Raw genomic sequence first — 26,713 nt, 5'->3', positions numbered from 1 at the left:
TGCAGGATGTGCCGAATTTATTTAACAACAGAACCCCTTTTCCACAGAGCATCTATCAAAGGGTTTCATGAAACATACTTTGGGAATTAAACCCTCCAGCTGGGCATAATGTTATATGGGGACATAAATCATAAAAAGGGAAACAAGAGTATTTTGTTAATATTTGATCAATGGTAGGCAGCTGTTGGACATTTTGGAAAAAGGAGAAATCCATTTTTTAACCATGGCACTGAAACAGTATCACATTTTCCCTGAACCACCCTAATTCTAGCCCCTCAAGATCTACCAGCTATGCAACCTCACATTCCACAGTCACATACATTAAATCTACTTTTATTTTGTTTTCTAAAATGTGCTTTTTCTCTCTTTAATATCAGTCCAGGACCTCCACCTCCCCTTAAAAAAAAAAAAAAAACACCACCACACACACACATACACACACCCCACCCTCCAACCAGGTGAAACTCCCCGGCGATTAGTCTATAACAAATATTGACACGAGGGGGGAAAAAAGCATGTTGAAATGTATTAGAATCAGAACCTGTACAAAAAAAAAAAAAAAAAATTAAAATATAACCTGAAACTGTTCAAGTTCAGAAAGGCTAGTCAAGTCCTTTTCTCTTGCCAGGAGAATGCCATCATCAGAGGGCTCTGGGTCACCAGCCAGGGAGGGTGGGAAGAAAGAAACAGAAGCAGCAACAGATCCTTCACCAGATAGAGGGGCCTCAACACCACCATCCCACCACGGATGCAGCCGGGAAGAATTAAAGATCTCGGGAGAACAAGTGTTGGCAGACAACCCCAGTGGGCAGCCGGGGCCTTGACACCAAAAACCAGTCTGAGTAGTCAGAGGCAGCAGGGAGCGAGGCCAGCGGAGAACACCAAGCCGGAAGAAACTTCCGCCACCCAGCAGACCCGCAGCGACCCCTACGGGTGCTCAAATTCCAGAGGTTAATCAGCCCGGTGCTCCCAACTAATGAGAGACTGGAGCTGGGCGTAAGAGGCTGAAAACCCGCAGGTTTAGTAAACATAGCCCAGCATCACATCCCTCCATGGCCTGATCTGAGCTGCCAACAAGGGATAAGGCAGGAGAGGGAGAACAAAGCATTCTGATACCTGGCTAGAGCGCCTGCACCATGGTGGGCACTGTGGCACATGGGGCTGGAGAAGGAGTGCCTCCCGTCACTCAGAGAGGGGCCTCCTTCACAGTCATCCCTGTGGGCCAGTTAAAGCTGCTTCCAGCTTATGACCAGCCTGACAAAATGACACGAAGCAAAAGAAAAACTGGGAGGGATACAAGCCCTTAGACAGAGACAAGAACCTCCTGGAGGGAAGCTGGGCAGTGTCTGGCCCTGTTGGGATGGCATCCGTGGAGCCCCTGAGTCTGAAGGGAGCAACTGGGGAAGAGGGAGTGGGAGAGGGAAGGGAGTTAACGGTTCTTCTGGAACAGTACCAATGTGGGGGGAGGTGCTGGTGAGGGGATGGGCAGGTCTGGAACTCATGGAAGGTAGACAGGGGAGGAAATAGGCCCTTGGTGTCCCCTCCCCACCTGACCCAGGCCTGGTGAGTGCCAGCTGCCCCAGCCGGCCCTAGTGGCGGCTGGAGACCAGACCTTTCACTTTGGACATCTTCTTAGTGGGCTGCCTCTGCTCAGCATGGGGGGGACACTCTCGTTCAGCCAACTGTTGCTCCATCTCCTGAGCTGAGGAGGACGCAGTAGCTTTGAGTGTCTTCTTGATGTTGGTAACCTGGAGGGAGACACAGAATTGGTGTGGTCAGCTTGTAAGCGCCAGAAACTCACTGCAACTTGTTTTCGCTATAAGGGGGGGCCACTCAAGGGAAGAAGCCAGAATCCTCTGCAAGAAAATCTGAGATTATCTTCAGAAACTCAGATGAGGAGAAACAAGCAGGGGCTGCTCATGGAAGATACATGGAAATGAGTCAAGTAAAAAAGTGGAACTAACGCTTTCTTGGTTGAAAATGGGGAATAAGCCAAGTGGTAGTGGACCATTTGGCAAAAAGGTACAACACAGCAAGTGAAAGAAAGCACTGGTTAAAATGGCCATAGAAAAAGAAAGGGTGACACAAGATGCTATACTCAGCTCATTACTGTTCACATATGCAACCACAGATATTTTCACCAGAACTTTGGGAATACAATTCCCGAATTCCCACGAGCCCTTCTTGAATAAGCAACTAGAGGATAAACTTCAGCCAACTAAGTGACAAATGACAAAAAATGTAGTAAAAGAAAAATGCGACCACAGTACTGTTTTCAGCATTCCTTTCTTCGATTAACAGAGGCTCCGAAATATTTAAGCAACTCCTAAGCATATCCTATGCAATATCTGTGTACTGCTCTAGGATGAATGTTCTACCATTTTTTAATTAGTTCCCAGTTTGTTTTTCACTTATGTATGGTGCTCCTGTGAACAGCCCCCCATGTTTACTTTTGCATACTTTTGTGAACACCTGTGGAGGACATATTCCTAGAATTGAGCTTTCCACATCAAAGGGTTTACACATTCTACTTTAGTAACGATTGCCATACTGCCTTCTGAAAAATGATTGTACCAACTTGTCCTTCTACCAATCGTGTACTCCTGTGCCCGTATTTATACACATTCCCCAACACCAATTCTAATGGACTGTTCATGCCTTTGCCCTTCATCTAGTTGAGGTGTATTGGTGCAGAGTGAGGTGTATGTTTGTCGGTAAGAAAGTAAAGGCGGGGACTTCCCTGGTGGTGCAGTGGTTAAGAATCTGCCTGCCAGGGCTTCCCTGGTGGCGCAGTGGTTGAGAGTCCGCCTGCCGATGTAGGGGACACGGGTTCGTGCCCCGGTCCGGGAAGATCTCACATGCCGCGGAGCAGCTGGGCCCGTGAGCCATGGCCGCTGAGCCTGCGCGTCCGGAGCCTGTGCTCCGCAACGGAAGAGGCCACAACAGTGAGAGGCCCACGTACCGCAAAAAATTTAAAAATTAAAAAATTTTAAAAATTTAAAAAAAATTTAAAAAATCTGCCTGCCAATGCAGGGGACACAGGTTTGAGCCCTGGTCCGGGAAGATCCCACATGCCGCGGAGCAACTAAGCCTGTGCGCCACAACTACTGAGCCTCCACTCTAGAGCCCGCGAGCCACAACTACTGAAGCCCGCGCGCCTAGAGCCCATGCTCCGCATCAAGAAGCTACCGCAATGAGAAGCCCGCGCACCGCAACGAAGAGTAGCCCCCGCTCACCTCAACTAGAGAAAGCCCGCATGCAGCAATGAAGACCCAACACAGCCAAAAATAAACAAATAAAATTTTTAAATAAATAAATAAAAGAGATATTTGTTTTTGTTTCACTTCAGTGTATTCTGATGGCCTTGGGGGAAAGGTTAAGAAATGTGATTTCTCTGTTGTCACCGCTTTATAAAATAACAAGGTTTGTCCAGTTTGATATGTTTTCTAAGCATTCATTCAAATGCCTATTTACCTCCTCAAGCAGCTTTTTCTTATAGAAACTATCTCCCAGTAAGCTATTATTTCAGGTGCTCAGTGACCCTGGTAAGCCAGAAAAAGAAATGAGACTTACCCCAAGGAAAAACCTGGTTTGTTCTGCACTTCTGACACACCACTCAAGACCCTGTACCTTCCTTCCCTTCCACAACATGTGCCCTCCACTCGAGCCACGCTAGTCCCCGGCCTCACACCCGGAAGCAGTCATTTCTTCTGCCTTGTTGCCTTTCCTGCACCCTGTTATTCCAGCCTGGGCAAGCCTCCTCCTTCGCTAGCCACCTCTGACCCTACCTCTTCCACAAACCCGTCCTGACCACTAGCCTCCCCTCAACCTATATTGCCTGGCAGCGCCCTCTCACTCTCGGGTGGTGGCATCCTGTGTGCTGTGTCTCCTCTGTGTTTCAGGAGTTCACATCTAGCTTCCAGTAAGACTACGTACTGACAAAGTTGAATCCTCCACAGTCAGGTAAACATGCCATAGGGAAAAAGAGGGCTTCTTGGGCAAGTGTCTCTTAGCCTAAGAAACGAGGCCCTTTATCTTAAACAAGGCCTCAGCCTGGATGGGGGGATGACGTGGCTCACAGTGGGCCCTATTATGGATATGTCATGCTCAATCAGTTTGATTGTTAGCATTTTAAACACAGGGAACTCACAAAGTAGACTGCCGAGCCAATAACAGACTCTCATAGTTGAAGGGGAGTTAAAGAGTCAACTAGCTTTTTGTAATAGCTGTGCAGGTCTACCTGCAGATAGCTCCTTCCGGGATCCAAGAGTGGCCACTCATGTAGATCCACCAGTTAAGCCCATCTCAGCTTCAAGAAACAATCCTGAGAAGTCTAACTGCTCTTGCACAGAGCCGCCCTTTAGACGACGACTAGTATCCCGCAGACTTGTCTTCTTTGGCCTAAATGCCCTGATCCTTCTAATTTTCTTCCTTGAGTAGTCTGGCTTGCAGGCCATCCCCATCCCATTACCCCAGATGACCTAGAGTTTGTCAAGCCCCTCAAATCATGGGCCTCAGGAATTTTCAGGTGGGACTGCGCCTGCTAACAAAATCACAGCCTAGTTCTACTAGAGACTTTAAATATTCAGGCAAAAGGAGAAAGAAGAGAGTCTTAGGGTAGGAAAACCTCTTTGAGCTATGGGGCAGAGCAAAGGGAGACAACAGAAGTAGAGTGCACAGTGGGGAAAGGGTTACATAGAAAAGAAGAACGGGGAGATGGAGAGAAGCACACTCTTGGCGCACCACACAGCCAACAGGCTCAAGATCTGTCACTAACTTAACTCCTGGGGCATTTTCTACATAAAGAAAAACAGGGCTTACTTTGTCCAATTATGCTCTATTACCTACCTGACTGGAACACAGCCTATTTTGTGAATGCAGCAAGAACTACAGATTGACATTCCAGAGAACATCAGACTTATAAGCACACTGAAATATAAAGAAAAATACACTCCAAAATCAAATGTAAATGAGGAGGTGCTTTGTGGAGGTGATCATTACCTCCCCTCCAGGGTATTTGCTCAGAGGTAATGACACAGCTCATAATGTTATTGTTCTATCTCCTCAAGGTATGCTGGAATTGTAACTAATTATGCGCTATTTCTGTGAAAAACTAAAAGGAGAGAATATTCTTAGGCAGTTTGTGATAGGGCTGACTTCGTTAAGAGGGAAGACTCTTAAAGCTAATACTCAACAGAAGATAGCTGCTGTTATAAGATTTGGGGAGAAAAACGTCAAGATTTCCCCTCTGGGAACAAGCAATCTAACTTAAGGACAAGTAAAGAAAAGATCAACTCAGTTGAGAAAATGACTATAAAAGTTAAGTCAAGGGCTTCCCTGGTGGCGCAGTGGTTGAGAGTCCACCTGCCGATGCAGGGGACAGGGGTTCGTGCCCCGGTCTGGGAAGATCCCACATGCCGCGGAGCGGCTGGGCCCGTGAGCCATGGCCGCTGAGCCTGCGTGTCCGGAGCCTGTGCTCCGCAACGGGAGAGGCCACAACAGTGAGAGGCCCGGGTACCGCAAAAAAAAAAAAAAAAAGTTAAGCCAAGAGTAACGGAAGCATAAATACAAGCAGAATAGGACAGAATTACAGCTGTGTTTGTGGTAGATCTGTTTTATTTTCAAGTCAACAAATACTTAGTGAGCACCTTCCATGTGCCTTCAGCTGGGGGACGGTCAGCATCCCTCACATAGTAGCCAGATCATGCATCTGTGAATGGAAAAACTGTCAAGGCTCTGGGCTTTGACCACGCTCCCACTCTTCTCATACCTGTCCTAGATTTCCTAGAAGATTATTAAATTAGTAAACTGTTTTAATGGGTAGTGGAGGTGACCTTGGAGGTTTCCTCAAATTTCTTTCTCTCAAACTTAATCAAATCCTTACTGCCACCTGGTGGCAGCATCAGGCTCTGCCAGCTGTGTTTTCCAGCAGTGGGCCGCTGAGAGCTAATCCATGTGTGCTGGCTCTCATTTAACAACCATAATCTAAGGAGCCCACACTGTTGTCTACGTATTGGTCGTGCCTCAACATTAGGCAGTGCCTTCTTTCATCAGATGCCATTTTTTCTGGAAATAAACTTGAGCCATTCAAAATTCTAAAACTAGTATCATTCAGTTTTGCAAATGACCACAGTCAAGCCCACCACCTGCCACACAATTAGCGACAGTCCGAGCACAATGGGGCAGCCAGTAGCGATCAGACTCCTCCTCCTGCGCCACCAACCAGGTTTAAGAGTGTTTCAGGCTATCCCAGGTCAGGTGGGCGTTCCGCCTCCAAATCTACTGTTTCCAGGGTCTGATGTACCAGGGAAGAATCAGTGAATACTGTCCTACTTTGCTCAGACATCAATCCCAGGTCAGAGAAGAGACCAAAATATTCAAGAGGGGGATCACAGAGCTTATTAGAGAAGCTGCAGGCTTACTTTCCTAATTGCATCTGTCTTTGACTAATGCTAAATTAAATATAGTTCACACTTCTTTGGCTAGAAGTAGAGTTAAAAATTTACAGTGGATGGAACATTCACAGCGTAGGTATGCATATATATACAGGGATGTGTGTATCTGAAATAAATGCCCTCTAGTTCATGGAAGCAGAGTGCAGCAGTCCACTGACACCTATAGGGTGTGCCTGAAATATAAACACTCATTTGAGCACCTATTATGTGCTCATTAGGCATGGGACAAGGAGCTGGGCTTACAAAGACCAGGTTTTATTTTCAAGGAGTACATACAACAGAGCAGGGGAAATCTTCATATTTTACAAATCCCCCTTAGAAAGGCACAGCTACTTATTTCTTATGTTCCTTAGCTGTAACTCTGGGTCCCATTCTGCTACACTCTAGGATACCTGACTTCTAAAATTCATTAAATACCATTCATGCTTCAAGCCCCATCAGGCTAGAAAAGGACTTTCAGTGCTAAAATTCTGGTCTTCAGGGCTCCAAACAAATAGGGAGATGGCTCCACAGGTGTCCAGGCTATAGGCAGACAAACGCCCACTAACTCAAGGGCTGGAGCCTGCGTCTCTCCCAGAGGCTAAAAATGTCCTGAACAACCAGGCATCTAACACCACAATCACACACTTATCTTCACCTGCATTTCATCCACCAAATCTTTTCCCTTTTTTCCTTTTTCAAGATGAAACATATCATGCATTTTAAATGGTTACAACATACACATACAGATTAGAGAAGAATACAATGAACACTGTGCACCCACCACACAACTTAAGAGGCAGAGCAGCACCGGGGCCTTGAAGCCCCATGTGCCCCAGCCCAGCCGCACCCCGCCCTCTGCCCCGCCTGGTAACCACCATCCCTCCATCCATCTTTAAGACCCATCCCCAAACTCGTTTCTTTTGCTCTACAGCTGCAAAGTGCGTGTAAACTGAGGAATTACAACATTCCGCTCCCCGAGCCCGCTCACGCTCTGGTGACCAGGAATCAGAAACGAGACGGACAGCACCAAGAGGAGGGCCTGGGTCACACTCGCCTCTACCCCAGCACCTCACCCAGTGCCCACGAGCGAGTGAGTGCTGTTTCATCTACGCCAAGATCACAAGACAAGGGACAAACAGGGATACCCTGGAGTGGGGACAGGCGTTCTCTTCCTCACCTCGGCCTCTACCTGCTGCTGAGTTCGGCTGTGGTTTTCCTTGTACTGGTTGGCTCTCAGAACTTGCTGCTCGATGCCCAGCAGGACTGCCTCGCAGCCATCGCACCTATATAAGAGATAACCAGCCCTGAGCCCCAGAAAAGCCTGGTAGTTGTCCTGCAGCCTCCCAAATCTCCCTCCCCGATTCCTTAGAGACTTCCTGTAACACTCCGTCTGCCAGGGCTCTTGCCCCTTCACTCCTTCCAAAAGACAGGTGTTTCTGAATACATAACATAGGGCATATGGAAACAAACATGGAGGATGTGGGGCGGTTTCTTAGAATACAGCTTTAATTTCCAACCTTTGTATCCCATGGGAAAGCTTCACGGACTGTGCAATTAAAGGGATTAGGAGGGACTTCACAGATGGCACTGATTAATCAGTTTTCTCAATAGAAAAATTTATTTTCTAAAAGCATCCTATTTTGAAGATTGCCCTTTTTCTCAGAAGTGTGTTACTTCCCAACTGCCACCCCCTCCTCATTATATCATTTTCCCCACTTTTTATTTTGAAAATTTAAATACGTTAAAAAAAAAGTTGAAGGTATAGTACAATAAATAGCCACATACCCTCCACTTTAGAGTCAACAGTTGGGAACATTCTGCGTATTTGTGGTGCTGCTCTACATGCCAATTTTGTTTCAAATCTAACTCCAATGCATAAAAACAAGTTGTAGGAATTCGTACTGGTAAACATCCTGGAATGGGGGCTAGAATAGGCCCTCTGGATGCAAACACGTTGAAGCCAGACTATGGAGGTGAAAGACGGTGTCAGTCATCTCAAAAACGGAAAAAGACAGCCAACTTTAGTGGGACTGGAAACCTAGATTTTGTATGCCAGACCATTTTCATGTTAGGGGTGTTTTCTAAGTTTATTTCCCATTTAGTCTGACTTCACCGTTTTAAAATCTTTTGAAAGTTACTGCTTGTGTCAGATGTTGTAAAGGGAAGGGGTCTGGAGTCACACTTGGGACAGAACCTGGGGTAAAGGGTGGGCAAGTACATGCCTGGGGATCCAACAGTAGCTGAAGTGAGGGAAACTTAGGGGGCTGTGGACCCCCAGAGGGTCAAAGCTGGGCTGTACATCCCTGGATACACACCCCTAGAGGCTAAGCCAGAGAGTCAGTCTGTACATCCCTGGATACACACCCCTAGAGGCTAAGCCAGAGAGTCAGTCTGTTTAAAGACAAAATGAACCCCAGCCCTCTGCACAAAGTCTGCCTACTCTGCTTCATGGCCTCCGACGTGCCATGTGCCGCCTGGGAACACACTCTCCTCACCTCCAATTATACTCTCACCCTGGCCCTCCTTCACAACTCAGCCTTGAATCACACCATGACAAATCCATGTAGAACGTGCAACAGCTCTTGCGAACATCAAATTCCATTAAAATGGAGTACATGCAAATGTTCCACTTCCTTTTATATACCAGAATATGGTTATCAAATATTCAGTATATGAGTCTGTGTTCCAACTTAGAATAACCCATTCCTTGTCTTTAATATCCTTCACAATGTTTTACAAACACTAGCCCAATGTTACTGATGCCGAACTTGGTTCTCTTATCCAAAGAATCTTACCAACACTAATTCCCAAGCTTGGTCAAACACTGAGGGTGAGTCTGCAAAGCACAGGATCAGTGTCACACAGCGAGGCTTCAGAGGCTCCACCTGCCAACTCTGGGCATTTTACAGCCTGCTACTAAACAGCCCCCAACTGCACAGGACAAGAACTATTTTACAACCATGGCACTAGGAAGCCTGAAGTGATTCCTACTGCCACACAGCTGTAGTCACAAATGCAGCCCCACTCCCTAGCTTGCTGTCCCAAGGCCCCAGCTCCCAGGCAGCCCCAGCTGATACCTGGAGACCACATTTCCCCAAACAGAGGCATAGAGGGCATGCTAGGTATCCCCTCCCTAAAGAGGGGGGCACCTCCTTCTTTGAGCCTCACCATTCATGCAAGGTCTTGACAATATTATTGATATCTTTCTTTCGGATGTCACGGCCAATGCAGAAATCCACTTCTAGCAGCTGGTTTCGCTGATCCAGCTTGCCCTGGATGATATCAGTGTAGACAGCCTCGATGATGAGGTCTTCCAGTTCCCGGAGATTCCGCATCTCCAGGTCCTTCAGCAGCACGGAGTAGGGGATACACTATAGATAAGGTACATGTGATGTTTACAAAAACCATTGGTAAACATTAAAGAAAATTCAGGTTATTACTCAGATAGCCAACATATGCCTCAGGGCTTTGGGAAATGCAGTCTAGTGGTAATTATTAACATCTATGGCAACAAGAGATGGATAAATGAGCTGTGAGACCTGTGGGATCCAAACAAGACCCACAGCATCTAGGAATGCGTTCTCCTCCATCCCCTGCCTCCTGGACTTTGCTCAGCTTCCAGCTTTCATGCTCTGAAGCACACTCTTAGAGATCCCAAAGACTCTTTCTAGAGGAAAAAGGGATATCCTCAGTATGTGGCACTCTGCTGCCTCTTGGAAGCTGGCAGAATTTGTATAAGATGCCAGATCATCAAAAAAAACTCCAAAGAATCTCAGATACTGGACACACAAACTGGCTGCTTGCCCGGCAGAGCACAATTAAAAATCTTACAGTCTAATGCACCCACCTACAGGTGGCCAGTGGATACTGCAAGCTCAGAGGTCATCCTGAAGTTTACATGTTTTCTTGGTCTCTGACAACCAATGTCAATTCCCCAACAGTAGTCCTGTAATGGACTGTACCGACATTCTGCATGACTCCAAGACAACTGGATATCTAAATACCAGTTTTCTGTAAATCCTATGACACATCACTATTAGTTTGAAAATTAACACAGCAATCAAATCTGCAGAAACAGGAGGAAGATGTATGAGGAGAAGAGGGCAAACATACCTGGGGGTTTTTCTATGACTAAAGGTCTGAAATCCAGGGTTGGTACAGGGGCTTAGAATGACAGGTTGGACAAAGGATTAATCTCCAAATTATACAAGCAGCTCATGCAGCTCAATATCAAAAAAACAAACAACCCAATTCAAAAATGGGCAGAAGACCTAAATAGACATTTCTCCAAATAAGATATAGAGATTGCAAACAAACACATGAAAGGATGCTCAACATCACTAATCGTTAGAGAAATGCAAATCAAAACTACAATGAGGTATCACCTCACACCAGTCAGAATGGCCATCATCAAAGAATCTACAAACAATAAATGCTGGAGAGGGTTTGGAGAAAAGGGAACACTCTTGCACTGTTGGTGGGAATGTAAATTGATACAGCCACTGTGGAGAACAGTATGGAGGTTCCTTAAAAAACTAAAAATAGAACTACCACACAACCCAGCAATCCCACTACTGGGCATATACCCTGAGAAAACCATAATTCAAAAAGAGTCATGTACCACAATGTTCACTGCAGCTCTATTTACAATAGCTAGGACATGGAAGCAACCTAAGTGTCCAGCGACAGATGAGTGGATAAAGAAAACGTGGCACATATATACAATGGAATATTATTCAGCCATAAAAAAGAAATGAAATTGAGTTATTTGTAGTGAGGTGGACGGACCTAGAGACTGTCATACAGAGTGAAGTAAGTAAGAAAGAGAAAAACGAATACCATATGCTAACACATATGTATGGAATCTAAAAAAAAAAAAAAAAAAAGGTTCTGAAGAACCTAGGGGCAGGACAGGAATAAAGATGCAGAGGTAGAGAATGGACTTGAGGACACGGGGAGGGGGAAGGGTAAGCTGGGACGAAGTGAGGAAGTGCCATGGAAATATACACACTACCAAATGTAAAACAGATAGCTAGTGGGAAGCAGCCGCATAGCAAGATCAGCTCGGTGCTTTGTGACCACCTAGAGGCATGGGATACGGAGGGTGGGAGGGAGACCCAAGAGGGAGGAGATATGGGGATATAAGTATACGTATAGCTGATTCACTTTGTTGTACAGCAGAAACTAACACACCATTGTAAAGCAATTATACTCCAATAAAGATGTTAAAAAAAAAAAAGAATGACAGGTTGCAGAAACGAGGGAAAAAGTCGCTCCTACTCTTTGCTACACTTGAGAAGTTCATCATCAGGACAAAAAAAAATTCAGGTCCTCATTTCCTAACAAAATAGGCCTCCCACCTGAAGTGCCCAGCTGAGAATCAGAAATTTGTGATTAGGCCAGATAAAATAATTTTAGCACGTGAAACAGCAATCCAAGAACAAATATACATCTCTCCAGCTCAATCACAGAGGGGAAATGCAAAAAGCAAACTTTTTCAAAGGCACAGCCCCACAAAAATTTATAGACATTTAGGCTGGGATTGGGCAGAGAGCCAAAAATCAACTATAAATTAATCAAACCTGGATCTTCTTTGTTAATGGCTATAAGCAGCTGGTTGCACATCTTCTTCTAAAAAGAAGAACTCAGAGATATAGTGGAGTGGTATCTTACAGAAGGTTAGGGTCAGAAGTTAGCACAGAAGGCAAAAATTCCAATTAGTATAATTAACCTTGAAAATCCCCAGAGGAAGGCAGCATATTAAAAAATCTAAAAAAAATCTCTCTCTCAGTAAGTTCAACATAGCAAGTTTTTCCTCCAGCACAGGAACAGTTCACTGTGCACTGAGCAACAGCTGAAGCAGTTAACTTGCCTTGAGATGCCTTGCTGTTTGAAAAATCTGTATCTTGAAACAGCAGTCTCCTTTAAGCATGGCAAAATGCTCACAGCACGTGGGGTACCACGGCATGCCAGAACCGAGACCTGCTGATTCACAATCACTCCTGGGCATACTTTTCCTAAATGGAATGGTGAGTAATTATCTACACTAGTTTAACTGTTATCTTTTTCTCTTTTGTCCTTTGCCAGGCAAATTTTATGCATTTATGATGCAACTCAACTGTGTGTAGCTGGGAGTTCCCACACTGATGCCAATGTGACACCTGCCTCGAGGTAAGGAGGAAGACAGGAAAGGGTTTGGATCGTACCTTCATCCTTGACGCCAAGCTCACGATGGTAAGGTGTTTCAGCTTGTTCTGCTGAGCTGTGCTCAGTTCTGGCAGGCTCTCCTTGTTGGCTGCTCAGTCCCACCCACCACAAAAATCAAGACACAAAATAAAATTAGGATTTCTTCATGGAATAAGCACACCAACTCCCCACATCAAACCTGCTATTGAATCACTGTCATGACTCTGCACTTATTCACTAGGCAAATGTTCCATAAGCACCTCCCATCTTCTCTGAAATACCATGTGCTACCAAAGAAGACAAAACTGAATCTCTACACACAAGAAGCTTAGTCTCCTAAGAAGCCGGGCATGAGTGCACGAAACGGCATGACAATTCTCTTACTGGAGTACTATTTTCAACATGTCTTCACTGAGCGTCTGTTATGTGCAATGCACTGTCTTAAGTGATGCAAGGGGAACAGACGGGGCTTGTCAGGGCTGCTACACTCCGCAACTCCAGGAGCACCAACTACCACCCAGAGTTGTGCAACTCAATGGCCCTGGACTTGTCCTCAGTCTTACCATCCAATGTTTCAACAGCTAAAAATGCAAGAGAACTACCAGAAGAAAGGTACAAACTACCAGAAGAGAACAAGAGGGTGAGGAGGTGGGGGAGAGGCAGAAAGGGAGACAGAGGGGGAGAGAAAAAAGAGAGAGTGCAAGTGAGTGCAGTCACACTGGGGAACTGGGGAGGTACAGGAGACAAAAAGAAAGAAAGGTGGACTATGAGATGATCCTTGAAGGACAGGCAAAACTTTAGCAATAACAATAATAGCAACAGCAATGGCACCAGCCAAGGCAACGTATATGGCAAGCTTTACTTAGTGTAAGTGCACACGCAGATCCGTTCATATACACACACATCCAGTTAGTCCTCACAACAGCCCCACAAGACAGATTCCAAATGTCTTCAATTCCTTATCCATAATGCTGGATTCCAAAAAGGTGAATCCACACTGCTTTTTCTCCCTTGAGCACGGTGCTGAAATTCATTTGGTGGCAAATCATGACCTAAATTGAGTTAGGCTTTTTATCCCACTTGTTGTGAATATTCATTTGTTTTGCTGCAAAACTGTGAATGTGTTTGACTACTGGTGCTGCCCACATCTCTCGAGGGTGTTACATAAAAAAGTATATGCATCATATTACCTTTTTAAAGTCCCCAAAATTCTAAATTATGAAACATCTAGCCCAAGAAGTGCAGATTAGGGATTGTGGACCTTTTTATTACTCCCATTTTACAGATAAGGAGACTGAGGTACAGAAGACCATTTAATTTACCAAAGAACACACAAAGTGGACACAGAATATAATGCAAGAATCCTGGTTCTAGAGTCTGTAAAATGCTGCTCTTTGGTGAGGATGGAAACAAAGGATACACACACTGGAACAAAGTGAAGCTCAGAAAAAGCTGGCAAGTGGCAAACTGTCCAGTCTGGCAGCAGCACCGAGTAAGTAGAAGTGACCATGGAGAAAGAAAATGAGAAAAAAGGGGAAGTCGAGGACATAGTAGAGAAGACCCTGAGTCATACCACTAAAAAAACCTGCCAGGCCTATGTCATTATCACTAAAATAAACTAGGGAAGCCAGACAAAAATGGCTTGGGTGGAAGGTAAGTTAGTGTTTGGACATTCATGCACCTCATTCCTGATATTTAAGATTCTAATTTATCAATACAATGACTCAAATGATCTACAAAAGAGAATGGGGTAAGTAGATATGGAGTATTCGATTATGGAATATTAAAAATGACTACAAAGACTTAAAACATGGATAAATGCCTATGAAATAAGTGAATAAAGCAAGATATAAAATGGTACACATAATCTACTTACACCTACATATCAGAAAGCACAAGCACAAGGAAGAAAAGTCCAGCACCATAACGCTAACAGTAGTTTAATGGGAGTACAAGTGACTTTTTTCCCTGTTTTCCAAACTTTCTTCAATATGATGATAGTATTTAGATAATATTTACAACGCTTAAATACTTTACAAAGTATTCTGACATTTCACAACACTCCAAGTGTTCTACAAACACCAGTCCTCAAGAATCTCATCTGGAAAATAAACAAGGGCTATATTTATGGATGAGCATAAACATAGTCCCCATGTACCCCCTGGGAAATAAAAGGTGGGAACGAAAGTCCTCATGGGAGGTCACTTACAGAGCACAGTAAAATGAGAAACAGCCAGGTTAGGAAGATACCACCCCATGTTTTATATCCCAGACCTCAGTGACCCTCATGAAGGCAACATATCCAGACAGAGCAACAAAATTAAGAAAAGTCTTTGGAGGATCTTAACCAACTCACCTATGTAATCTGGGTATGTTCCATAGGCAAACAGATTCAGCAACTGCAAATAAGCAGCATTACCTCCTTCTGCAAGCTGAGGAGGAAAAAAAACAGCAGTTCACAGACCGAGCTACCAATCACTGCAGTGTTCAAGAAGAGGGCAGGTGATCACATGCCACAGTTCTGACCGTTTTATTGCTTGGTCCCTGAGGTCCCTCCCAACTCTTTGAGTCTTTGGGAAAAAATAAATAAGGGCCCAAGTTTAATTTTTCTCTCTCAGGAATACATGCTTTATACTGCACAGAGCATGCCCAGGAGCTACTTTTGTCACACAGACGCACACACACACAAAGCAGTAAGCACTGGGAGCAGTTCAGGTTTGCTCAGGATTCCCCTGCCATCAAAACAGACTGGAGGGACTTCCCTGGTGGCGCAGTGGTTAAGAATCCGCCTGCCAATGCAGGGGACACGGGTTCAACTCCTGGTCCGGGAAGATCCCACATGCGGCGGAGCACTAAGCCTGTGCGCCAAAACTACTGAGCCTGCGCTCTAGAACCCATGCACAACAACTACTGAGCCCACGCGCCTAGAGCCTGTGCTCCACAACAAGAGAAGCAACTGCAATGAGAAGCCCGCGCACTGCAACGAACAGTAGCCCTCGCTCTCCACAACTAGGGAAAGCCCGTGCACAGCAACAAAGACCCAACACAGCCAAAAATAAATCAAATAAATAAGTTAAAAAAAAAACAGACTGGAGCAGTCTTGTCAATATACCAGCTTGGCGGGTACAGCACAAGCCACTATCAATCCAAACTGAAAAAAGTGTAGGGTTGGCTCCAAGCTTCAGGACTACATGTGGACTGTGAATGCTGGAGATTAGCACAGCATAAGGCGTGACAGAACAGCCCAGCTGCGACAGGAAACCAGGATACCAGCCCCAAATAAAAGTTTTCATTAGAATTACTTATTCCTCGCTAATGCTAATGGCAAAGAGCTATCTGTAGAAGAAAAACGAAAGAGATACTGTTCTGCCAGGAACTGCTCTACTCTGCTCTGCTGCCAGTTACCGTAACTGGGTGTTTCCCTTACTCACAAATATGTACCTGTTACTCTTCCAATTTACCAAACTCAATAAAGTCTAAACAGGAACCAAGTGGTATTCTGTGGACACCAACAATACCACTTGATTTTAACCATCTTTTAAAAAAAGCTTCCAAAAACTATGTCTGTAATTTCTGACCACTGAAAGGCAGCTAGCTTATTCCCAGCTCACATATGGAAAAAAACAAACTATGGGAAGATAAGGGTGATTTGCTAAGCACTCCAACGAGAACTCTAGCATCTGAATACCCCAGCCTACTGTCTCAGGTTACCGAGAATCTCCTGAGGCCCTGAATCATAAGTGGAAGAGACCATCAAATCTAGCCCCCACTTTTCAGACAGACGATTACAAAACTAGCCATAAAAGACTATTTTCTCTAAAGCAGACACTCCAAAATTTCTCCCACTGGCCTAAGTCAACAAGGTCTTTCTGGCTTTAATTTTCATCCATCTCCTCTTACCCAAACTTCCATATGAAACAACCACCTGGCATATTCATTCAGGCTTTTCACAAACTTGAAGAAACACACTACCCTTTGGTCATCTCTTCTTTTGAAAAATGATGAGCTACCAAGCCATGAAAGAGCAGGGAGGAAATTTAAATGCAATATTACTAAGTGAAAGAAGCCACTCTGAAAAGGCTCCATATATATGATTCCAACTACACAACATTCTGGAAGAAGTAAAAAGATCAGTGTCCAGGGATTAGAGGGGAGGAAGGGATGAAGAGGCAGAACAGAGGACTTTTAGGGCAGTCAAATACTCTGTATGATACTGTAATGGGACATGTCATTATACATTTATCTAAACCCATAGACTATAAAACACCAAATGTGATCCCTAATGTAAACTATGGTCTTTGGGTGACAATGACGTGCCAGTGTAGTTCCACACTGGTGGCAGGCTGTTCATGTATGAGAGCACAAGGTATATTAGAACTCTCTGTACCTTCCTCTCAACTTTTCTGTGAATCTAAAACTGCTCTAAAGAAATAAAGCCTATTAAAAAAAAAACTCAGTTTTCTTAAATTTCCCTCACAGGATTCCTTTTCTATCTCTGGTAATTAAATTTTTACTGAAAGTCTACTGTGTGTCAGGCTACATAATAAGCTCTAAGCAAAACAATGGTGAGCACAATAGATCTTACCCTCACGGAGCTTACAATCTAGCAAGACAGGCTGACATTAAACAAAAATTTACAATTAAAAAATAAAACTAGGTGCTCCCCTGGTGGCGCAGTGGTTGAGAGTCCACCTGCTGATGCAGGGGACGCGGCTTCGTGCCCCGGTCCGGGAGGAGCCGCGAAGCGGCTGGGCCCGTGAGCCATGGCCGCTGAGCCTGCGCGTCCGGAGCCTGTGCTCCGCAACGGGAGAGGCCACAACAGTGAGAGGCCCGCGTACCGCAAAAAAAATAAATAAATAAATAAAACTAGGTCTTCCTGTTTCCAGCTATTGCAGGGAGAGGAAATGATGCCACTCCACACACCTGCAATGGATGATCATGGGGAACTGCTCAAGTTTACTAACCAAGAGGAATAAGCAGATGTACAGCAGCAAGTCCAGTAACGTGAAGACCCATACTCCTTCTGCTACAACGGGCTGATTCACAGCAGGGCTACAGGCATGGAGCCGGCAGCCAATGGCAAAGGTGTCCTAGTGTCATGAAGAGAAGATCTGGCCAGCAAAAGTCAGCCACCCCATATGTGTGGACCACCATCAAGAAGAATGCCTGGGCGACACTCAGTAGCATCGCGCACATGATCCTCAAGAACAAGTACTGCCCAGATCTGCACATGGTGGCCGTCAGCAGAGCGGGCACCACCCTGGGCAGCCAGGAAGAAGCTGTGATGGTGAAGAGGAAGCCAACCCACCCTACCAAGAGCTCCTGAGCACATCCTCCAAAGTAAGAAGATGTCACCAGACTTTTCGATCAATCAATATAAAAGTATCAATCAATAAATATAAAAATATCCAAAATGGGAAGTAGAGGTTGAAAAAGTATAGGTTGCTTTACATGTCTGTTCCACCTGGTTACTCTTCACCAGATCTTCTCATTTTTAAGGCACAACAACCAAAAGTGATACCCAAGGTTTTAATAACAACATCAAACAAGCAAACAAAGCAAAAAGGACTACTTCCCAGCTTTTCATGTCATATCTTTTTTTTTTTTTTTTTGGCCAACGTTGGGGGAAGATGTGGAATCTTTTTTTATTTTTTTTATTTTTGGCTGTGTTGGGTCTTCATTTCTGTGCGAGGGCTTTCTCTAGTTGCGGCGAGCGGGGGCCACTCTTCATCGCAGTGCACGGGCCTCTCACTATTGCTGCCTCTCTTGTTGCAGAGCACAGGCTCCAGACGTGCAGGCTCAGTAGTTGAAGCTCACGGGCCTAGTTGCTCCGCGGCATGTGGGATCTTCCCAGACCAGAGCTCGAACCCATGTTCCCTGCATTGGCAGGCAGATTCTCAACCACTGCACCACCAGGGAAGCCCTGTCATATCTTTTTTACACACCTTCTTCAGCACAACACTGCCCTTTTCACAGGAACAATACATTCTTTTTTTAAAATAAATGTATTTATTTTTGGCTGCTTTGGGTCTTAGTTGCTGCGCACAGGCTTTCTCTAGTTGTGGCGAGCAGGGGCTACTCTTCATTGCAGTGCACAGGCTTCTCGTTGAGGTGGCTTCTCTTGTTGCAGAGCACGGACTCTAGGCTTGCTGGCTTCAGTAACTGTGGCACGCGGGCTCAGTAGTTGTGGCTCGTGGGCTCTAGAGCGCAGGCTCAGTAGTTGTGGCGCACAGGCTTAGTTGCTCTGTGACATGTGGGATCTTCCTGGACCAGGACTCGAACCCATGTCCCCTGCACTGGCAGACGGATTCTTAACCACTGCGCCTCCAGGGAAGCCCAACAACATATTCTTTATTCATGCCCATCTCATGTTCGATAACAAAAATTTTCTGCTATGTATGTATCTGACCAATTTTCAATGTCTATATTTGCACTGGAGGTTTTTTGTCCCTAAGAATGACTGAAACTACCCCTGTTAAACATCAGTCCATGCTTATACTCTACTTTTCTAATTCATCAGGTTCAGTTGGATTTTTTCCCCTATCTTTCGAATTACTAGCAACCCAATCAAAATTTGCCCCAAATTCAGATGAAAATATTGACCAGAAGGAGCCCAGGACATTATCCTTGCTCTCTTCCCCTGCCTCACCAATTCCTCAAAAGGATATCTCATGGGTCCACAATGCTTCAGCATGGAAATTCCTTGGAAACCTGGAGAATCACAGGAAGGTTGAGAACAAAGAAGACAGAAAAATTGTTTAGAAACTGCTCTTACCTCCTGCACATTGGCCAGCTCCAGCAGTTCTCCGAAGACATATACTCCAGGAGCCTCCAAAACTTGGCTTATGAGAGCAGTGAGGGCTGAGCCACTGGTACCTTTGGCTAGTAAGATAAACTGTTCCAGGAGGTTACTTGAGGGTTTCTGTTCGCCTGCCATTCTCTGGTCTTGAGATCTGTCCAAAGAAAAGTATTTCATTCTTCTTTCTCCTTTGCAAAGTCTATGCCTATTTAATGCTGGATTAGACATCAGAATACTTTAATTTTACAGTATTCAAAAAGGAAAAAACAGCTCCTCAGTCCAGATCTCATTTTGTGAGATGGGTAGCGTTTAACTGGGAGTTAAAGGGATTTTGTCCTTATTCTGAGGTTTGAAATACATTTAGTAAAAGCCATTTCATTCCATCTGGCCCTTTGCCAAAGGCAGCACCTTCTAAGCCCTTAAACCTAACCAGGACCTCAAGAAACACACAGGAGTATCTCAGTAGGTGTCTTATATCTACCTCATTTTTAGACTCTGGTTAAGAAGCAGAGAATCTTGCCAAAACACAGACGCAGCAAATGTAAGCAAAAGCAATCAGTTACAGCTTCGGTGTGTCATTAGAATCCCACCTATAGCCAGATGCAGATAAGGAAAGACAAAAAGCAGACAAGAAAGATGGCCCATTTATCAAATAAGTCATTGATCAGATAGAAAAAGGGGGAAATCATCTTGAAAAATAAGCAGCAACATATTCAAACTAAGAAAATACACACATACATGCTGTGTAAGTCCATGAGGAAAATCCATTTATTTGGCCTCCTACTGATATGTGACATTTTACCAAACACGACTTCAGAATTTGTATAAAATCTCAAGAAAACAATAAAAAGATTTGAGAAAACAATGAAGATATACTATTGCCACCCTGAAGACATTAGGACAGGAGGGTCCCTCAACTGTATAATCTACTTACTACAAGCTGGGTGTGTGAACACACACACTGCGTATCTATTCTACAGGAGTTCTCCATGAGAAAAGATTACTCCTCCAAAAATGATAATATACTGGGCAGTGTGACAAAATGAAGAAGTATAGTACAGTGAAAAAGACAATAAATCAAAAAAGGTTAGCTTCGTGAGAAACTAAGTTTTCCTCTGGAGGCAGGCACCAAGAGTGGCAGCCCTTTCACAGTACTACAAAAGCAAGTATGTCGCTTCATCCAGGATTACCTAAGGAGGTCTTGTCGGAAGCAGCAAAAATGAAGTGCTATGGAATAAAGGTTGCTGAGGGAAGGGGAAACTGAGGGGAGAGGGTAGGAAGGAGATGTCGGGGGAAGGTGATGGTTAGGAGAGGAAAAACAAAAACCTCGCTTCCAAGTGGACACGTGCGAAGACATTGAATGACAGGGCGTGGAGATGGAGAAGGGGTAGAAAAACGGACAGAACTTCGGTCCCTCAAAAAAACCTCGGCCTAAGGAGCAAAGCCCGCGGGGGCAAAGAGATGAGGAGGCGCCGATAATCGCTTTCTTCTGGAGTGGGAGAGCCGGAGGAGGCGGCTAGGAACTCAGGGGAGATGAATTCCCGTCCTAGGGGGAGGCGCTATTTTGATGGACGGCAGAGGGGCAAAGGAGCAGCCTTTACGGGTGGGGAAGCGAGAGCAACCGCGGTGCGGATGCTGAGAGTCGAGGACTGGGGTGTACTTCAGGGCGGGTGGCGTGTTCCAAGCAGAGCCGCGGGTGCAGGGTGATGAGCCGCGGGTCGCGCTCCCCGGAGCGGGGGCGGGGCGGTGTGGCTGAGGGCTTTTCCCACGGCTGGCGCTAAGCCTGACGGCCCAGACGAACCTGGCACGCCGGGCCCCACCCTCTCGCCGGCCCCTACCCGTCCTCGCCGCCTCTCCGTCCTCTCGGTCGCTGGCTTGGCCTCCCGGCGCCTGCCCGCAGGTTGTCAAGCGTCCATGATCGGCCCGGCGTCCGACGCTTTTCTGCCTCCGCCGACCCGTTGCCCTTGCGGCTCCCCCGGAAGCCTCCCGCCGCTGCACTCGAGTTCCGCCCACACTACGTTCCCCCGCCGCGTTTGCAGCCTCAGATCTCCAGGGCGGCCCCGGCCGGGGAAAGTGGGTCCCGAGCTGGGCTGTAGCCCAGGACAGGGTGGGGGCCCTGAGGAGAGGAATATAGCCTAGGCAGTACTTGGCCCCCCCAACCATCGCCATCACCATCCTGGGCCCTAAATCCATCCTCTTTGGCCGAGCTTTACCCTCAGAAGTTCCGTAGGGCGACTGTGGCTACCCTCGGGGTACAGAGACATACTAAGCCTAATAACTACCGTTTACTGAGCGTTTTTCCATGTGCCAGGTGCTGTACATTGTCTCACTGAATTCTCATAATAACTCTCGGCCTGTCATATTATTCCCATTTTTCAGGTGACATAACTAAGCCTAAAAATCCAAAAGCCAGGGACTTCCCTGGTGGCGCAGTGGTTAAGAATCTACCTGCCCATGCAGGGGACACAGGTTCAAACCCTGGTCCGGAAAGGTCCCACAGATCATGGAGTAACTAAGCCCATGAGCCACAACTACTGAGACTGCATGCCACAACTACTGAAGGCTGTGCACCAACAGCCTGTGCTCCACAACAAGAAAAGGCACCACAATGAGAAGCCCGCGCACCGCAAATAGCCCCTGCTCGCCGCAACTAGAGAAAGCCCTCGCGCAGCAACATAGACCCAACACAGCCATTAATTAATTAATTAATGATTTAAAAAATCCAAAAGCTGGTAAGTATGAAAGTCTGCTTTGAGGGCTTCCCTGGTGGCGCGGTGGTTAAGAATCCGCCTGCCAATTCAGGGCACATGGGTTTGAGCCCCGGTCCGGAAAGAGACCACATGCCGCAGGGCAACTAATCCCATGTGCCACAACTACTGAGCCTGCGCTCTAGAGCCTGCCAGCCACCACAGCTGAGCCCACGTGCCACAACTACTGAAGCCCGCACACCTAGAGCCGGTGCTCCGCAACAAAAGAAGCCACCGCAATGAGAAGCCCGCGCACCACAACGAAGAGCAGCCCCTGCTCGCCGCAGCTAGAGAAAATCCACGCGCAGCAACCAAGACCCAACTCAGCCAAAAATAATTTTAAAAAAAAAGTCTGCTTTGAAACCCAGGCTATCTGAAGCCAAAGACCATGCTCTTCATCTTTATTCAGAAAATATTTTAAAATAAGCAGAAGATGGGTTGAGCCAACAATGGTTCTGTGACCAAAATGACATCCGTGGCGTTGCATTTGGTACTTACCAACTCCCCTGGAAGATGGATAAGAATGCCATGTAACTGAACACTTAGGCTGGTTCCTTTAAAGTATACACCACAGACTTTCAGGTCTTGAAGATGAGGGAAAAAACCCTATTTACCTTTCGTGCATTCGAGTGCAGAAATTAGACAGATACAAAGGAGCCGAGCACCAACGCATTCATTTATTTTAAAATTTTCTTTAGCACATATTATGTTCTAGAAGTTTATATGAAGATAAGACAAGGTTCTTGCCCTCAAAAAGCTTCAATGTGTTAAGTGCTATGAGAGAGAGATGACAATACTTCGGAAGCACAGAAGAGAATGTGTTGAGGAAGAGAAAGTGGGCATCTTATGGGCAAAAAGGGGAAGAAAAGAGGGCAGTGACCATAGTCACAGAGGCCTGCACTGTGCAGCATACACTAATGCAGAGAAGAAACCCACAGTGACTGGAACCCAGGGTTCAAGGGTAAGAAATGAGGGCTACAGAGCTGGAGTCAGGTCATCAAGGTTCTTGGAAACCACATGCACAGCCCTATACTCAGTAAAAATCTAAATACAGCAAAGTTCCTACCTGGGAGAGCTCAAGGTTCCTGGGAGAGACAGGTCCATCTGGCTAGGACAGATGATGCCACAAGGAGCCCCAGGGGTACAGATAAGGCTCTCCTGGCTGTGTCCTGGAGAGAGGTGGTTTAAGGAAGCCTTCTGGAGGAAATGAGGCTTGAGTTGAGCCTGGAAGAAAGAGCAAACTCTTTTAGAGTTTGTTTGTTTGTTTTACCTTAAGGGCACTGGGGAGCTATTTAGGGTTTTTAAGCTGTGGAGGGGTCTGGATAATTGCCATTTTGGACACTAGCTGCTATAGGAATGTATTGGATGTGGACAGAACTGGAGGCTGGGAAATCCTTGAGGTGACTGATGTATTCCAGTTAAGAGATTGTGAGATCTTGAACAAAGGTAGCTGCAGCTGGGCATGAAATAGAAGGGACATTGTTGGAGACATTTAGATACCTCAGAACCTATCAGACCTGGTGACCAGTTGAATGCAGGGATAGAAAAGGAAGATACCCCCCAGGATTCTGGCTGGGGAGGCCAGAGCTGTCTGGAGGTGGTGTTAGAGGACAGGGCTGCAGAGCAGAAGGAGCAAAGTCGGTGGTGGAAGGAGAACAACTAAGTTCTGTTTAAGTTCATAAATATTCCAGCTGTGCCTCCCCGGCCTCCAGAATAATGTCCAAACTCCAAGGCTGCAGTTAAGGCCCTTCTCAGTGTGCCTCCCTCCTACCTATCCAGCTTTGTCTCGCCCCTCCTCATTAGAGCCCAAACTCCATGCCTTCCCGGCCTAACAGGACTCACATCTTCCCTCTCTGACACCAGGGCCTATGCTCAAACTTGCTCTCTCTTCCTCTTCGCAGTGCTCTTCCCTCATATTTCTCTGTTCAAATTCCACCAACCATGTAGGCAAAGATTTAAACAATGCAAAAAGCACTAATCATAAAAAGGAAGCACTGAACTATGGCACTTGACTAAAATGAAGAACTTCTCTTCTCAGAAGACACCAGTACAAGACTAAGAGGCAAGCCACAGACTTGGAGAAGATATCTACAAAGCATGTATCGGACAAGGAACTCCATATCCAGACTATATAAAGGACAACGAATCAATAAGAATTAGCCCAATTAAGAAAGTGGGCAAAAGACCTGAACAGGCACTTCACAAAAGAGGACATCAAGTAGCCAACAAGCATATGACAAGGGCTCAACACCAAAGACAATGTAAATGAAAAGTATAACGAGATACCACATTTAGCCAAAATGGCTAATATTTTAAAAACTGACACCACCCTCTATTGCCAAGGGTAAGAGTCAACTAGAACTCTCTTATGTTGCTGGTGAAGGTGAAAATTGGTACAAACATTTTGGAAAACTGGCAATATCTACTATTGCTGATCGTATGCCGTCCACACAAGCCAGCAACTCCTCTCCTAGAAATAAATGCATGAGTCCACAAAAAGAAACATTTAAGAATGTTCATTGCAGCTTTGTTAATAAAAGCCAGAAACTGGTAAATGAAAACCAAAATGCCCGTGAACACTAGAGAAGGTAAATGGTGCTACACACATACAATGGAATACTACTTAGCAATTAAAAAAAAAAAAGCTACTGCTACATACAACATGGATGAATCTCACAAAAATATTGATGAAGGAAAAAGGCCAGACTCATATTGTACTTACTGTATGATTACATTTAAATGAAAGTCAAGAATAGCAAAATTGATCTATGGTAATAGAAGTCAGAAGAGTGGTTATCAGGATGGAAGGATGCAGCACTAACTGGGAAGGGGCACCCTGGGAAGGGTGCTGGAAATGTTCACTATCTGGATTTGGGGGTTGATGACAGGTGTATACATATGCCAAAACTGTGCTCTTGCTGTATGTGTTACACTTCATTAACAAAAAAAATTTACAGATAAAACTTAACACAGAAAAAAATCCTACCCATGCCACCTCCTCCATCAAGTTTTGCCAGCTGAAATATATCTTTCCATGGGGGCCTCTGTAGCATTCTAATGTCCTTTCTTTTGTGCCATTCATCACAGTTCATCTTGAATTTCAGTGGAGTCTCTTTTTTTCCCCTAACTAGATGGTTATCTTGCTTGTGGCAGTGACCATGCCTTTCACCTTCTACCAACAGAGAGTCTGGCAAATAACAAAAGCTGAAAAAGGTGTTTGTTGAATTACATGGAAGGAAAACTTGGGTGGGTGCCCAGATAGGCGAAAGGGGTACAGGAAGAGGAAGGAAGGCCTAGGAAAAGAGATAGCAGATCTCCAAGGAAACCTTAAGCTACAATTTTACCTAGTTTCTGAAATCGTATTAAATGTCACCTTGAGTAAAAAAGAACAAATCAAAATACCAAGTCTTACCTAGACTGTGGATAAACAAACATTGCACTCCTTCACTTGCAGGAAAGCCACCAAATAAATGTTTACCTAATGTCGACTGAAGAAAAATGCACAACTTAAAAGTTGTGAGTTATGTTTTATTTGGGGACCTTACTGAGGACTATAGCCCAGGAGACAGCCTCTCAGATAGCTCTGAGGAACTGCTCCGAAGAGGTAACAGAGGAACCAGGATACAAAGGACTTTTTGCTGAAAAGAAAATATGTAATTCAACACCAAAAGATTAGTGCTAATCAACAAAAAACAGACATCTCAAATAAATGATTTTAGTGCTTTTCTATGTATGGGAAGAGGCAAGTGTCTGAGCTCATTGAAATTATTCCTTAGATATGCATCTTAATTATCTGGGGCAAGTATCCTGTTTTTCTCCATCCTGAATTCCCCTCTGGGCCCATCTTCAAGGGTGGCTTCAGTGGCTGATGGCTTGATGGTGGCCAAAAGTTGTTGTTGTTTACTGGAATGGCAGGCAACATTGTTTACTGAAAATGGCAGACAACACCTCTGGGTGTTTCAACGGTGATGGGAAGACTTCCCCAAGGAGAGTAAGATCGCATAGCCATGCTGCTAAAAATATCATCACCCTAGTGTAGTGGAAAAAGCCCAGACTGCAGGAGACTTAGAGCCGAATTCTAACTCTGCCCCAACTTGCTGTGATCCCTCAACAATCTCTTTGCCTCTCTGGGCCTCAGTTTCTTCATATATAAAAATAACAGGGGTTGGATTAGCAAATTCTCTGAAGTCTAACTGTACTGATATTCTGAGTATACAATCGATATCTCTCTCAGTCCAACGCAGGAGCACACCAGAAACCCCTGCAAAACACCTAAACGGCGCCCCAGGCCAACGAACAAGTACGACTTGAAGGAGTCATTTGTTATATTATCTTTCATAATTTAATCAGTGTTTGTGTTTGTTGTTTCGTCCTTACCATGATTTGCAGGAGATTTCTGAGTTCCATGCAAATAGAAGTTACCTCTCTGTGAGCTGTCATCTTTTGAGGCTGAAGAGGATCTTCCCGCCTGGTTTCAAGTCTAGGGATTCAGAAACCACGAAACCTACAAGCAGGTTTATGAACTTGCGCGCATTGCGCGGCAC

The 26,713-nt window shown here is 45.3% G+C and overlaps 1 protein-coding gene and 1 pseudogene across 7 annotated transcripts; one reads left to right on the top strand and one right to left on the bottom strand.

Annotated features, from left to right (window-relative positions):
* Window positions 1-26,713, bottom strand: COPS7B (COP9 signalosome subunit 7B). 7 transcript variants are annotated; one of them, XM_033425388.2, is made up of 10 exons: window positions 26,547-26,706; window positions 23,236-23,393; window positions 22,668-22,753; window positions 21,261-21,538; window positions 19,399-19,576; window positions 14,980-15,055; window positions 12,644-12,732; window positions 9,606-9,808; window positions 7,615-7,720; window positions 1-1,748 (listed from the first exon to the last, which is right to left on the bottom strand). In XM_033425388.2, exons 5-10 carry the CDS (start codon window positions 19,558-19,560, stop codon window positions 1,590-1,592), a joined length of 795 nt encoding a protein of 264 aa, XP_033281279.1. In that variant the 5' UTR covers window positions 19,561-19,576; window positions 21,261-21,538; window positions 22,668-22,753; window positions 23,236-23,393; window positions 26,547-26,706; the 3' UTR covers window positions 1-1,589. The 7 variants fall into 7 exon arrangements, 6 of the variants coding, with proteins under 6 accessions (XP_033281279.1, XP_033281250.1, XP_049568697.1 ...); XR_007478566.1 differs by lacking the exons at window positions 21,261-21,538; window positions 22,668-22,753 and having other exon boundaries at window positions 1-541; window positions 1,117-1,748; window positions 26,547-26,708; XM_033425377.2 differs by lacking the exons at window positions 21,261-21,538; window positions 22,668-22,753 and adding an exon at window positions 5,649-5,710 and having other exon boundaries at window positions 1,610-1,748; window positions 26,547-26,712.
* On the top strand, window positions 17,544-17,949 carry LOC105747823 (60S ribosomal protein L28-like; annotated as a pseudogene).

This window comes from Orcinus orca, chromosome 7, assembly GCF_937001465.1.
Source record: "Orcinus orca chromosome 7, mOrcOrc1.1, whole genome shotgun sequence".
Classification (NCBI taxonomy): Eukaryota; Metazoa; Chordata; class Mammalia; order Artiodactyla; family Delphinidae; genus Orcinus; species Orcinus orca.
Note: the sequence above shows the minus strand (reverse complement) of the source record. Positions and strands in the feature narration are given on the sequence as shown.